The sequence below is a fragment of the Vigna umbellata genome, chromosome 5 (assembly GCF_029865625.1).
Source record: "Vigna umbellata cultivar VRB3 chromosome 5, Vumbellata_1.0, whole genome shotgun sequence".
In the NCBI taxonomy this organism is placed as follows: Eukaryota; Viridiplantae; Streptophyta; class Magnoliopsida; order Fabales; family Fabaceae; genus Vigna; species Vigna umbellata.
In genome coordinates, this window is record NC_142169.1 from 30,558,209 (window position 1) to 30,571,375 (window position 13,167).

Below are 13,167 nucleotides of genomic sequence, written 5' to 3' on the forward strand. Positions count from 1 at the left end.
GTAAGTAGTTTTTTAAATTGATTATTCAAAAGTAACCCGGGAGCAAATATACTACTGACCACAATATCACACGCAGTACATAACTTCAATGTAGTTATTGAGACAAAATTTCTAGTGTGCCTGTGATATATTGGAAATTTGCCACATCTTTTTAAAATATTTAATAAAATTGTTTTTTAAATAATGTTCTATATATATTTATTTTAAATAATTAAATAGTAAAAGATAAATTAAAATAATTTGGATTAAATATGTTTTTATTCTTAATTTTCATAAAATTTGAAATTAGTTTTTTTTTAAAACTTTGAACTAGTTTTGTTTTTTATATTTATAATTATGTAAATTTAGTCTTTTTGATCTCTAACTTTTAAGAGTATTTGAAGTTTTAATCATGTTTTTCAAACTAACATTAAAGAAAAAAAAACGTGTCAAAGAGTCTTTTAAACAACTTAAATACAATGAAATACGTTTAAAACGTTAAATAAATTTAATAAAATTAAATTAAAAATACTAAATTCATCTATTTTTAAAATTAAAGAACTAAATTAGATCAAAAATTTAGAAATGAACTAATTTTAATTTTTATTAAAAATTAAAAGATCGAAAACATGTTTAACCTAAATAGTTTTTATCAATAAATTAATTTGTTACATTTAAAAAAACAGATTAATAATATATAAAATTAAATTCATGGATGAATTGAATTTATTTTCTTAACAGATAAATGTGTAATTCTTTTCATGAATATGCTAATAGATAAATTGATATATAGATTTGACATCCTAATTAAAAATAAGTTGAAGTGGTCAGGTGTGTGTGGTTAAAAATATAATTATCAAGTTCTGATTATCATTATCTTTACGTAATTTTTAATAAGTAAAATAAGTATTTCTTACGATCGTGTTTTTTTTCTCCTTTTAAAAGATTATTCGTCGATAGTTAAATTATATTATTAAAATTATGCTAATCTATCACATTGTTGAATTGAGTAGAGAATGATTGAAACGACTATGGAGTTTTGTTGTATAGAGTGGTGGGGAAGTTTATGTTAAAATCTACTCAATTAAAACTTTCATTAGTATTGTTGTTTAAATTGACTAAAAAATATATGAAAAATTAGAAAAAAGTAAACAAACAATTTTTAAAAAATATACTTTCATTTTTAACCAAATCCATAATATTAATGAATTTTATTTTATTTTTCTTTAATCAAACACTTTCTTAACACTTTTTTTTCTTTCATTCTCAATCTCTTTTCTCAGAGAAACTGAGTTAAGATAATATGGAATAGAATAAAGGAGAGTTTCTTATAAAGCACACATTGCATCCTTTGCTAGCTTTTCATCTCAAAATTCTTTGATACAAGAAATTTCTTCATTACATTAAAACGTGTTCCCTGCACTCTAAAAAGAAATAATTCCATGCTCTGTAGCTAAACTTTGACGCCATTTGATTCTTCTTAATTAGAATGTTAACTGGCACAAGGAGCGCTCTTAAATCAGCCTCTGACGCCTTCTGTAAACCTTCCCAAACCGATTAGACGCACTCGGGCAATTGGTACTCCTTGTAACTTGATTCATCAAGAGTTGATGTCTGCCAAAGTTCATAATAATGTTAAATTTTTATAAAATTGTTGAGATGATACGATACCAATCACTCATTGCGAAGACAATGTTTTTACTTGTTCCTCGGATGAAAAATAGGCTCGTTACACGCAAATATGTCAAAAGATTACTCCTAAGTTGCCTGAAACATAATCATTTACAAGGCATAGAGCAAGTTGTGCTTGAGCCAATGGACAAGGCTCTTCCAGGTTAACTAACTCGAAATTGGGCAAATCAGGGTACAATAATTAATTGTGATCTGAAGTCCGAAACTACTAAAAGCCAGTAGAAGATACATCCTTTCTTGTTCACCATTGATATAGTCTCATTTTATAAGAGCTTCCTGGGATCAAAGGTGGCATTTATATAGCTAGGCTAATATGTCAAACAAGGTTAAAAATGCAAAAAGGAATGAAGCAAAGAAAAATTCCTTCTGTGTTTGCAGAGTTGCGGACAAATAACATAAATACGAAGGAAAAATGACTTCAAATGTGTCATCATACCTCTCAAGTTCCAATTTTTGGATTATAATTCCATTCAGAACTAGCTCTGAACTGTAAACTGCAATTCCTGTAATTTGTGTAGTCCACAAGAATTATGTTATGATATACACTAATACACAATGAAAGATCTGAACAATTATCAAAAAGGTGATACTAAAGTTCAAAACCTCTCTTAAATAAACGGTGGCATATTGCATGGTCGTCTTCACAAGAAAGAATCAACAGATCATCAAAGATATTATCCTTCATGTCACCACACACCTGAGTTTGATCTACTACCTGAAGTTGCAAGACAATTTATACATGAACTAAATTTTGAAAATGGGGAAAAGGTGGGAATCACAAAATACCAATAGCCCAAACACGCCGAATATTGCAGCCACAAATAAGGTGCAGTTGTTGAGTGGCACGCATTGGTGAGTATTCATACCTGGCCATGAACAGCTGTGACCAAACTTGCAATCAGTTCCTTATCAGGTTTAACATGTGGCGTGATGTAAACTCTTTTACCCTGTAAAGGCAAGAAAACAGGTTTTGAGCAAATATCATAAACGCATAAGAATTTGGGCGTAATAGAAATTCATATGAATACCTTTAGGAGTGGCTTTTCTCTTGCGAGAGCAAGAGAAACTGACATGTTGAAACCTATTTCCTTTTCCTTTTTCATATCCCTCAGAATGTAATTTTTCTCGTCAATAAAACAGTTGGCTTGTCCACAGCTCTCAAGCCATAAGTGATTCACAATTAATTTCCCAAGAGCAATTGCTTCCAACATATTCTTTGTGCGTGTAAATTTGTCAGCTACGAAATGGGTGGCCTCCATTGAACTTGACGCAACAGATATATTGAGACGTTTCAATATCTGCAAGGAGGGAAAATAGCAATTCACTAGCCAGTCATGATAACATTTAGCATCTTCTATCACAAACTTAAAATCCATGGCTAACCTTTTTTTGTCGCTTAATGATACTGTCATCCAAATGCTGACTAAACAGAACTCGAACGTCTGTCATATCTCTATGATGTCGCAGATCTTTCCACATCACATCTGACATGGACTCAGGAACTCCTAATCTTGTAAGCTCTTTCAAAAGTGAAGACCTAGGCTGGGTTTTTACACACAGTTTTTTGTGACGCTCAATGCATGAATGATTTACATTTGAAACTTTTACACCTTCACTTGGTACAACTGTAGCACGAATTCCCGATCTTGATTGTGCAACACTTTTGTTTGATGATCTTTCAACATGTGGCAACAACAAAGGGTGCATATCAGGAAAGTTTTGTACCTTCATTGCATCACCAGATGAGCCTGGTGGCACAAAGTCCCCCTGTAACAAGCATCTGCCATCATCTACACATGAAGCATTGGCCAAGTCCTCTAGACTTCTTGTGGAGAAGACATTGTTTTCTTTTCCATCAATACACAAAACAGCTGATGCATTGAGATTGGTTCCCATATTAGCCCCCTTTCTTTTCCCTCTTGATCTTTTTGGATAAGCCCAAGAATCAGTCCATGAAAAACTGCGGGTTGCAGATAACTGTGGGCTAACTTCAGTCAGATGATTCAACTTGACTTTCTTAGCAAGCATACATGAATTGCCAAGGAATTTAAGACGCTTAGTCCTTGCACCCAACTTCACTGGATCAGCCACTAAACCAGTTCCCTTTCTCTTGTGTTTAATACCCTTCTCCATGACATTACTGTTCTCCTGTGTACGATGGCTTGGTTGATCTTTGATTCTTGGATGTCCACTATCATTGTTCCTATGTTCGGATTCCTCTTCGGAAGCAGGTTGGAAACTTGTATATTCTCCCAGTGGGCAAACCTCTTCCAGCAATACATGTTTACCGCATTCTAGGAAACTATTATTATTTTCAAACCGCCCCTCAGCAGTTGACTTGCTCTTCATAATTTGTTTCATTTTACCCGAGACAACATTTGACTCCTGTTTGTCAGTGTGCTTGCAAGATGAGCTAGAAGTTATTTTACTAAATCTAGAGGAGGATGCATTTTTCTTATTTGATTTTATTTTCATAGAATGTAAACTAGGATTCGGAATATTTGAAGAATTTTTCAGATGAGTTTCATTCTCTGTCAAATCAGTCAAAGAGCCGTCTAATGCATTCTCTGGTTGATAGGTATCATTGAACTGGAAGCCATAAGGGGGCATTAAAGCTAAGGCATTCATTGCTTCAGCAGCTATTTGAGTGCCTAAACCAATATCAGACATGTCCTCTGCATCTGTTACGCTGGAATAAACATTAGCATTCTCTCTTATAGAACTTGGTTGAACATTCAATTCCTTGAGAGAGTTATTATTTCCAATTGCGATTCTCGGTCCTCGGCCTAACTTCTCATCAAATGTATCACTTTTACTACAGTTTCCTTGGCTCTGAAGATGACCACCTTTTTTCCTTCTTCTCGTATATGTCTGTTTGTATCTTCCAAAACTTGATGATGCTTCAATTTTTTGACCAAACATACGACCTCTGTTGTCATGTTGGCAACTGTCAACCCATTTGAAAGGTTCTTTCTCTTCATTTCTAGTTCGGGCTTTAATCTTAGCAAGATTTAGTGGTCCTCTTGCATTCAGGACATTGGGTGATTTCTCCCTAGCGGTCTTTCCACAATGAACTCCTTGAAGCAAGTCCAAATCATTTGAAGACAAGTACTTATCCACAAAGCCAAGTGCAGCTTGGGTTGAATTCCCAGGCTCTGGTGACTGAATGTGATTTAGGGTTGCAGGTGGATATAAACGGTCGTTGTAATCAAAGTTGCCCGAATCAACTAAAGCTTTTTTGTCGTCTTCAAGCATATTATGTTCTTGAAAAATTAATCATTCATGAATCATGAAGTGCTCCATAATTTATAAAGTAAAATTTATTACAAAGACAGAAACAAAGTAGACAATGTTAAAATCTAGATAACAAACACATACCAGCAGTAGAGTTCCCAGAAGTGGTGGCGTTTGCTTCTACTTGCTCACGAGGTGGCTTGGGCAGTCTTTTCAGGAAGAGTGTCGAAGGAGTTCTCACTGTTGGACTAGTTTCATCCTCAATAAATTCTTTGCCAACATGTCTGTGATTCATTTCTTCATCCTCGCTATCAAGAACATATTGTTCATAATCGCACCTTTTGCCTGTTGCCATGTCCTCTGCAGGCTCAGGATCCTCTACAATCTCAGTGTCCAGATTGAGATTTTCAAACTCCGTTTCAGTGAAAGGGCTATTGAGCGCCAAGGTGTCCTGAAAGAGATCAGTTTGCCTAAATGGATCATCGTCACTTGCAAATTGAACTTTATATCCTATTTGTAGCGAAACAACATTCTTATCAATATAAGCAAGTTCTATGACTCAATCCATAATCTTTCACATGCGGAATGATAAGCACAATTTTCGCAGTTACTCGTCAATTACTTGCATGCCTATCCTATCCAGTAAAAACATTTCAACTCAATCTGGAGCGTAGTAACAAATTAAAATCACCCACATTATAAATGATCATGGAATATAATATATTACCAGATGAAGCGCCCTAGACATTAAATTCAATACGATCAAAGAACAAACCACTCGCTGTCTTCGACATTTTAATGATCAAAATAATCGAAGTAACAGGTAAAAAAGTTTACAACAAAAAAATAAATAATGTAGATGATGATTGCAGTAACGTGAATAACGAATCAAATAAGAATGGAAGATTACCGGTAGGGGGTGATGAAGTTTGAGAGTGAGGCGAAGAAACCCCCACCATTGGAAAGGTAACTCTGTTTATCTTTACTTAATAAAATTTGAATATTCTTGAAAAACACGGCATAGATGGATGAATTGGGTGGCAATGGAGTTGAAATAAAACCCTAAAGCTGCGATCAGAGCGCTAGATAACTAAGAATGCTAACTTGTCAAATTGAAATGCCCTTCATTTGGGATGAAATCAAAATCAAATGCAAATATAATAAGGGTAAACTTTCGTTTTGGAGGGAAACCATTTTCTGTTCTAATTATTTTATAAAATAAATTAAATACATTTTTCCTTCCTTAAATTTTATAGTTTTTTATTAATTGGGATTGGTTTTTTTTTAAGGGAAAAACTTAAATGCAATGGCATTTCGTTCACCAGTCAGATAGAATTCTTTTCAAATTTATAAAAAATATATTAATTTTAAAAAGTTACAAGTTACAAAAATTAATAAATTTGAAGCTTGACACTTATTTTTATTATGTTTAGGAAACTGTTTATAATATTTTACTTTTTTGAAATATGTTAAATATGACTTTAAATTTCTATTTATTTTTAATATTTAAGTTAAAACGGTGTATTTATACATTACTTTTTTTTGCCCCAATTTTTGTTCTTACATCAACAAGATACTGTTTGTTCTATGTCTATTTATGTAGATAAGTATTTGTTTTACGGGGTTTATTTAATATCTGAACCAATCAATTTTATTTTATCATTTTGAATTTGCACAATAATTAAAAATGTGGCAAACGTGTCACAGAGATGTTGATCAATAGTGTTTGTGGGGGCAGAGAAAAAGAATTGTAACGCATTATTAGGAGATAAGATAAAAATTATCTAGAATGTTCGCTTAGTTTTCGCAATACTTCAATTTAAATTTTTAAGAAATCAAAATTATATTTTTTAAACACAATTTAAAGTTTTTTTAAATATATTGATATATATGGTAACAAATAAATTTATCTTTAAATATATTGTTTGAATTAATTTTCATTTTGACGAAAAATTCTCGTCAATGAATATTTACATATCTATTTATATCCAATTTTTTCTATTAAAAATTAGAATAAGAATGATATTTACATATATATTTATCCTTTTCTTACTTTCATACTTATTTCAATCTCTATTGATGTTATTAAAATATTTTTATGTTATTAGATAATTTAAAAAATTATAGTAATGTGTACCGAATTTTAGTAGACAAAAATACTGTTATATATCATGGATTCTAAGTTTTAAAGTCAAGGGTATTTGAATAATTTTCATTCCCAAACCCTTGCTCACCTTCCTTATTCCTGTCAGACCTTTTTTTTTCATCTCTCTCACTTCAACATTTTCTCTGTCATCCTGTGTAGTCCTGAAAAAAATCAAACACTGGTTCTTAAACAAATTCTTACAAAAAATGATTTTATAATGAGTTTTCATTTTATAATTTTTGTCTTATCTAATTTTATCTAATTTTCACAAGCATAATGACGAATGAATTGGTAATTGGTCTGGAAAAAATCAGAATACTCCTTCAAAAATTTCTTACAAAAATTGATTTGTCTTGTCTAATTTTATCTAATTTTCACAAACATATTTACATTAAAAGAATTGGTAATTGGCTCGGAAAAAATCAGAAACACTCTTTGTTAAACAATTTCTTACAAAAAAATTATTTTATAATGAGTTTTCATTCTATAATTTGTGTCTTATCTAATTTTCACAGACATCGGAAGGAATTGGTAATTGACCTGGAGGTTTAGAGACGATGATTCAACATCTGCAGATGATGAAATTAGATATGTTAGTGAAGATGATGAAATTGAAGAGATCTTAAATGAACATTTGCCTGAAGGTGAATATGCATAAACACTTCCTAATCCTAATCCACCTTCCTCAGTTATCCAATTTGTTTCTCTCTCATCTCCATACTCTCTCACCCACACACAACAACTCGCAACATCGCAATTTGTTGCTCTTGCTTTGTTGGTTCACAAAAATACTCTTATATATTATGGATTTTAAATTTTAAAGTTAAAAGTATTTAAATAATTTCTGATTCTTTTATTTTAAATTAAATACAAAAATTATTAAAATATCTATGTCTTTATGAATATATTTTTTCAACTAAAATTTAGTACATGAAGTTATATAAGTTATCTATACTTGTATATAAATATAATTTATATATTCGGAATTGTTTTCCAGTTTTACCTTTAAATAAATATTTTCTAAAACTAAAATAATTATTTTATTACTTTTTTTAAGTCAAAATTTCTTTAAATTTAACATGTTTTTTACCAATTTATTAAACTTAACATTTTGTTACAAAATAAATACAAAATATTTAGAATAAAACTAAAAAGAATATTTTAATTTTATAACTATAAAAAAATAAAAATAATAGTAATTTTTATTTTTTTATTATCATAAAAAATACAATATATATTTTCCCTAATATTTAATAATCATGTTAACATATACACTTTACATAAAATTTATCTTTTAAAATCCCATACATTTTAATTACATAGAGTTATAATATAAGTATTTTAAAACATAATTATAATAATATTATATTTAAGTAATGTTGTTTAAAATAATTATATTAAACATAAATGTTTAATGAAATAGTACCAGTTTATTAAAGTTATTAACGTGTATTTACTTTCATTAATTCTTTTAATAATTTACAATATAATTATTGAAAATATTGATAAGTTCTTTCAATAGATAATTATATAGTAAATAATAAAAAAATATTTATATAACTTTTTACTTATTGTAACAATATTTAAAATAAAAAGACTATGATTGTAAAATATTTATTAAATATTAAAATATTAATATAATAATAAAATAATTATTAAATGAAAACAAAAAATATTAATAGGGATAGAGAAGAAAAAAATGAAAATAAAAAATATTAAATCAATCAATTTTAATAAAATAAAAGGTAAAATGAAGAGAAGTCATTTGTAGTAAATATTTATAATTGTGTTTCCGAATAGGATATTCTTTTAATAATTATATTACATTTCAATTTTTAGCCATATTGACCAAATTACCCTTCATCATTTATAAGATAGCATTGACTAACTCTTGTCTAGTCGACAGGGATCCAAAGCTAATGTTCAGAGCTTCTGGTGTATGCCTCTGCATTTGAGCTATTTTTCTCCAGAAATCATGATAGGCATGGCTTTGAGGTTGGTTTCACACTCTATGTCTTTCACCTGTTTCTCTCTTTGAATTATTCTCTTTCACCATCTTTTAAGTATAATGATTCAAAAAAATCAAGTATTTTTTAAGTATTAGATATTCTGCTCGCACTTTCCACTGTTGAATCCTTTGACTCACTTTTCTGTTAATTGAAATATTTTATTTACTTTACCACTTTGCGAGGTGGATGGATTGTGTACAGAGTTAACATCTAGGTTGATGAAATCAATGACTTTTTATTTGTTATACTAACCTCTGATCCTGCATGAGGATTTTTCTTTTGGTTCTTTTGTATTTTTTTTAATGTTATGAATACTGCTACAACTAAGTTTTTGTTTCTGGTAATTGCTAGAAACCGTGCCAACATTTCCTATTCAAGGGCTTTGTTTGCTGAGAGCTTCCACAGGCTGTTGTCTACTCAGACTGGAGGGTATGGAAATTTAACCACCAGTTTCTCTTGTCTTTGATTTACATTTCCTTTTTGAACTTGCCTTATGATGGCAAACTATCAGTTATTCTGATCTGAGTAATTGAAACCGTGAAGGTTGATTATGGGATTTTTTTTGAAAACAAGCAAAGGGGCGAATGACTGAATGTGTTCCTTAGGTGCATTAAAATTTATATTTCTGTCATGCTGTGTGTGTTTTCGGAGAGGACTATAAAGATGAACAATGAATATATTTCCCCGTTGAGACACCAGATTTTTATTTTAATGTAACCAGAGCAGGGATTTGGGGCTTCTATTTGGCACCTAATAAGTCACCCTAGAGTATTGGATTGACCATTTTAGAAAAAAAAGTGGTACTTCCAGTTGCCAACCTATATCAAAACCAAAGATTGAACCCTTGATTTTGGTTTAGGGACTCAATTTTTGAAACACCTATACATCTTTTCGTGACATACTAATCTTTGATGGGGCACCAAAGACTCCACAACCTTTTAGTCCTGAATTTCTGCTTCCACCAATTATTAGATACATATCATATGATGCTCAGCATGCTACAAATGTTATCAAAAGGATCTCTGTACTTGTGGCTTTAATTCACATTTGATGTTGAAATAATTCAAAATCCTTCTACAAAGTCTTTCTACTAATCCTCTTACGAGATAAAAGCATTGGATATTTTTAAGTTTCCGAGATATTGATGACTGTATTTGCTTTTTCTCTTAATACGTTTTTTCATAAAGTATTAGAATGATTTGTGAGATGATATAGCATTGCTCCCTGATGTGGTGGTTCAGGAAGCTGCAAGACAAGGTTGCACTGATCACTGGGGCAGCTAGTGGAATAGGAAAGGCCACAGCCACCAAATTTATCAACAATGGAGCTAAGGTTATTATTGCTGATATTAATCAACAGCTTGGTGAGGAGACGGCAAAAGAACTAGGATCTAATGCCACTTTCGTAACATGTGATGTCACTCAAGAGTCAGACATATCCAATGCTGTTGAGTTTGCCATTTCTAAATACAAACAACTTGATATCATGTACAACAATGCAGGGGTAGCCTGCAAAAGTCCTCTAAGCATTGTTGACCTGGACATGGCCTTGTTTGACAAAATCATGGACATAAATGTTCGTGGTGCAGTGGCAGGTATCAAGCATGCAGCACGTGTGATGATCCCACGTGGAAGTGGGTCTATTCTCTGCACAGCAAGTGTCACAGGTGTGATGGGAGGTTTGGCTCAGCACACTTACTCGATATCAAAGTCTGCAGTCATAGGCATTGTTAAATCGCTGGCTTCTGAGCTATGCAGGCATGGAATCCGAGTCAATTGCATATCACCTTTTGCCATTCCAACACCTTTTGCTCTGGGAGAAATGAGTCAGATATATCCTCATGTTGATAGTCAGAGACATGTGGATATTATTCACAATGCTAGTGTCCTAAAGGGTGTCTATTGTGAACCCGATGATGTTGCTAATGCTGCACTTTTTCTTGCGTCCAATGATGCCAAGTATATTAGTGGACACAATTTGGTTGTGGATGGAGGTTTCACATCTTTTAAGAATTTGGAATTTCCTGCACCAGATCAAGTGCAGTAGAACTTTGTTCAAATTATATTTAGATAAAGGTAACAATGATGGAAAACCATCTTGGAATTTCAAATTTTAAATAAATAATTCAGTGAGAGTGAGTCAATTTCATTTATTTCAGTACTCCCATGTTTAGCGTTTGAGTGGCGACCACAAATGATATCAGTTTCACACCCAAAAAGGTTGGGAAACTCATGCAAGCATCAAGAGCCAGTTCAAATGCTTTAAGGCACCCTAAATAAGCATGCGATCATAAATGATACTTTTTTGTAGTTCAATATTTTTTTATTCAAAAGGCATTAGAGATAGAAAAGCTTTGTAGGGGGAGTTTCTGTTGAACCTGTCCTGTATGGCTGAACCAGTCATTCCGGGTCCTTCATTACTTTGTGATACAAGAATAAAACATTCCATGTTTACCTTTAGTTTTTAGCATTATAAAAGATGCTATAGCCATAGTCAACTTATGAAAAGATGGTAAAGCTTTTTATTCTCAGAGAACATTTTGTTGCGCCCTCTGTTAACTTGATTGAATCTTGTAATATAACCAATCAAGCTTCCATCAATAGCCTTCTTTATAATAAACTTTACAGCACCAATGGACTACTTGACAAAGGGAATCACACTTTATAAGATTCTAAAACTAACATAGGTTAAATCAGCTTGGAATCTGTAAGATGATTGAAACTTAGGAACAACCATTTTGCAAATATCATCATTTCGACTTACACCATACATAAATTCAGTCCAGTATGCATAAAAAACCTATGCAAAATCAATTTTTTAAGGAGAATAGTTTATTAAAGAGATCCAGATAGAACTTTTTTCATACTCACTGCCGGGAGTGTTAGCAATGTCTGTAAATCAATCCATCGCCACCACATTCTCCCGGACTAACCTACTTCAGTAGAATATGTGGATAGATTTCATAGCGTAATTAAATGTCTCATTCAATTGCTGCTCATAAACTTATTGTCGCGGATTTGTTTTGCAGACTTCATTCATTCATAAGAAAGTACCACTCAAGGCATGAATTTCTTCCCTTTTCTCCTTCAAAATTGTTGGAGAAAAATTTTGGTTCATACGATGAATATTGGCTCTTGATAAGATTCGAGAGTTTAAAGGTTGATCATTAGTGACATACTGACATGATAATGAATTTCCCAATCTCACTGAAAAGGAACCCTATGAGATTCATTTCCTTTTCAGCAAACTCAGAAATAGACACAACAGTAAGATCACAAGACTCCGTGAAAAAATGGCCTATACTACAACGTTTTCCAGGGATTAAAGTTATAATTCCAATAAAGATACAAGATTGTACTATAAGCAAATCAAACCAAAACGAGAAAATTAGAGGGAATCAAATTCACATCGATTGACAGAACTGTTCTATGCGTTGAGCAATGAGGTCAATAGCAGCATTTGCCGATGAGAATGCCCCATGGAAACTCTCTTTGTAGTTAATAGACTCCAGTTCACGGGCCATCTTCAACAGAATCTCACCCAGGTCTGTTTGCTTCTGTAGCAAAGAATTGTAGTATGAGTTGGCAGCCACTCGGCTTATTTCCACATTGGTTTCTTCTGGACAGTACTCATCATCCAACCATTTATGTAAAGCAACCCTAAGCCATTCTGATTCCTGACAAGTGAAAAAAAACAAAACAAAACATGATATAATTTATCCCCAATTACTTATTCTCTAAACTTGTCCATAATTGAAAACCAGTATCAGTTTGGATCTGAAAGCAACAAAAAGGAGTACCTGCAAGGAAATGGTTGGTTCTAACCAATGGTCAGGAACTCTGAGGTCTTCAACTTGGTCATCGGATTCTGTGAATGGGTGAGAATGGGATCTGACCCGGGTGGGAGAATGAGTAGGAGTATAGCACAGAGTTAGTGAAGAAGAAGCATGTTGGTTAGTCAGAGTTACTGCAATGGAAGATGGTGTGAATGCGATTGTGCGAGGGATGACAGGCGACACGATCATGTGCTGACCCAGATTAAGTTTCGAGGTTGTCATCATGGCCACTGTTGTCTCCTCTCGCTTTCTCTACATAAAAAACACAACTA

At 32.2% G+C, this 13,167-nt stretch overlaps 3 protein-coding genes across 4 annotated transcripts; 1 reads left to right on the top strand and 2 right to left on the bottom strand.

The window, feature by feature from the left end:
* Positions 1-1,178: 1,178 nt before the first annotated feature.
* Positions 1,179-6,017, bottom strand: LOC124845279 (BRCT domain-containing DNA repair protein). The gene is made up of 8 exons (XM_047322349.2): positions 5,816-6,017; positions 5,050-5,356; positions 3,055-4,934; positions 2,700-2,969; positions 2,538-2,618; positions 2,275-2,386; positions 2,108-2,174; positions 1,179-1,593 (listed from the first exon to the last, which is right to left on the bottom strand). The coding sequence occupies exons 2-8, from the start codon at positions 5,258-5,260 to the stop codon at positions 1,494-1,496; spliced, it is 2,721 nt and encodes a 906-aa protein (XP_047178305.1). The 5' UTR covers positions 5,261-5,356; positions 5,816-6,017; the 3' UTR covers positions 1,179-1,493.
* A 2,930-nt stretch (positions 6,018-8,947) lies between these two features.
* LOC124845280 (NAD(P)-binding Rossmann-fold superfamily protein) lies at positions 8,948-11,212 on the top strand. Of its 2 annotated transcripts, XM_047322351.2 has the most exons (3): positions 8,948-9,046; positions 9,412-9,489; positions 10,302-11,212. In XM_047322351.2, exons 1-3 carry the CDS (start codon positions 8,991-8,993, stop codon positions 11,104-11,106), a joined length of 939 nt encoding a protein of 312 aa, XP_047178307.2. In that variant the 5' UTR covers positions 8,948-8,990; the 3' UTR covers positions 11,107-11,212. The 2 variants fall into 2 exon arrangements, with proteins under 2 accessions (XP_047178307.2, XP_047178308.1); XM_047322352.2 differs by lacking the exon at positions 9,412-9,489 and having other exon boundaries at positions 8,955-9,046.
* A 986-nt stretch (positions 11,213-12,198) lies between these two features.
* Positions 12,199-13,166, bottom strand: LOC124845283 (plant/protein). The gene is made up of 2 exons (XM_047322355.2): positions 12,860-13,166; positions 12,199-12,736 (listed from the first exon to the last, which is right to left on the bottom strand). Exons 1-2 carry the CDS (start codon positions 13,118-13,120, stop codon positions 12,464-12,466), a joined length of 534 nt encoding a protein of 177 aa, XP_047178311.1. The 5' UTR covers positions 13,121-13,166; the 3' UTR covers positions 12,199-12,463.
* Between the last annotated feature and the right edge of the window lies 1 nt (position 13,167).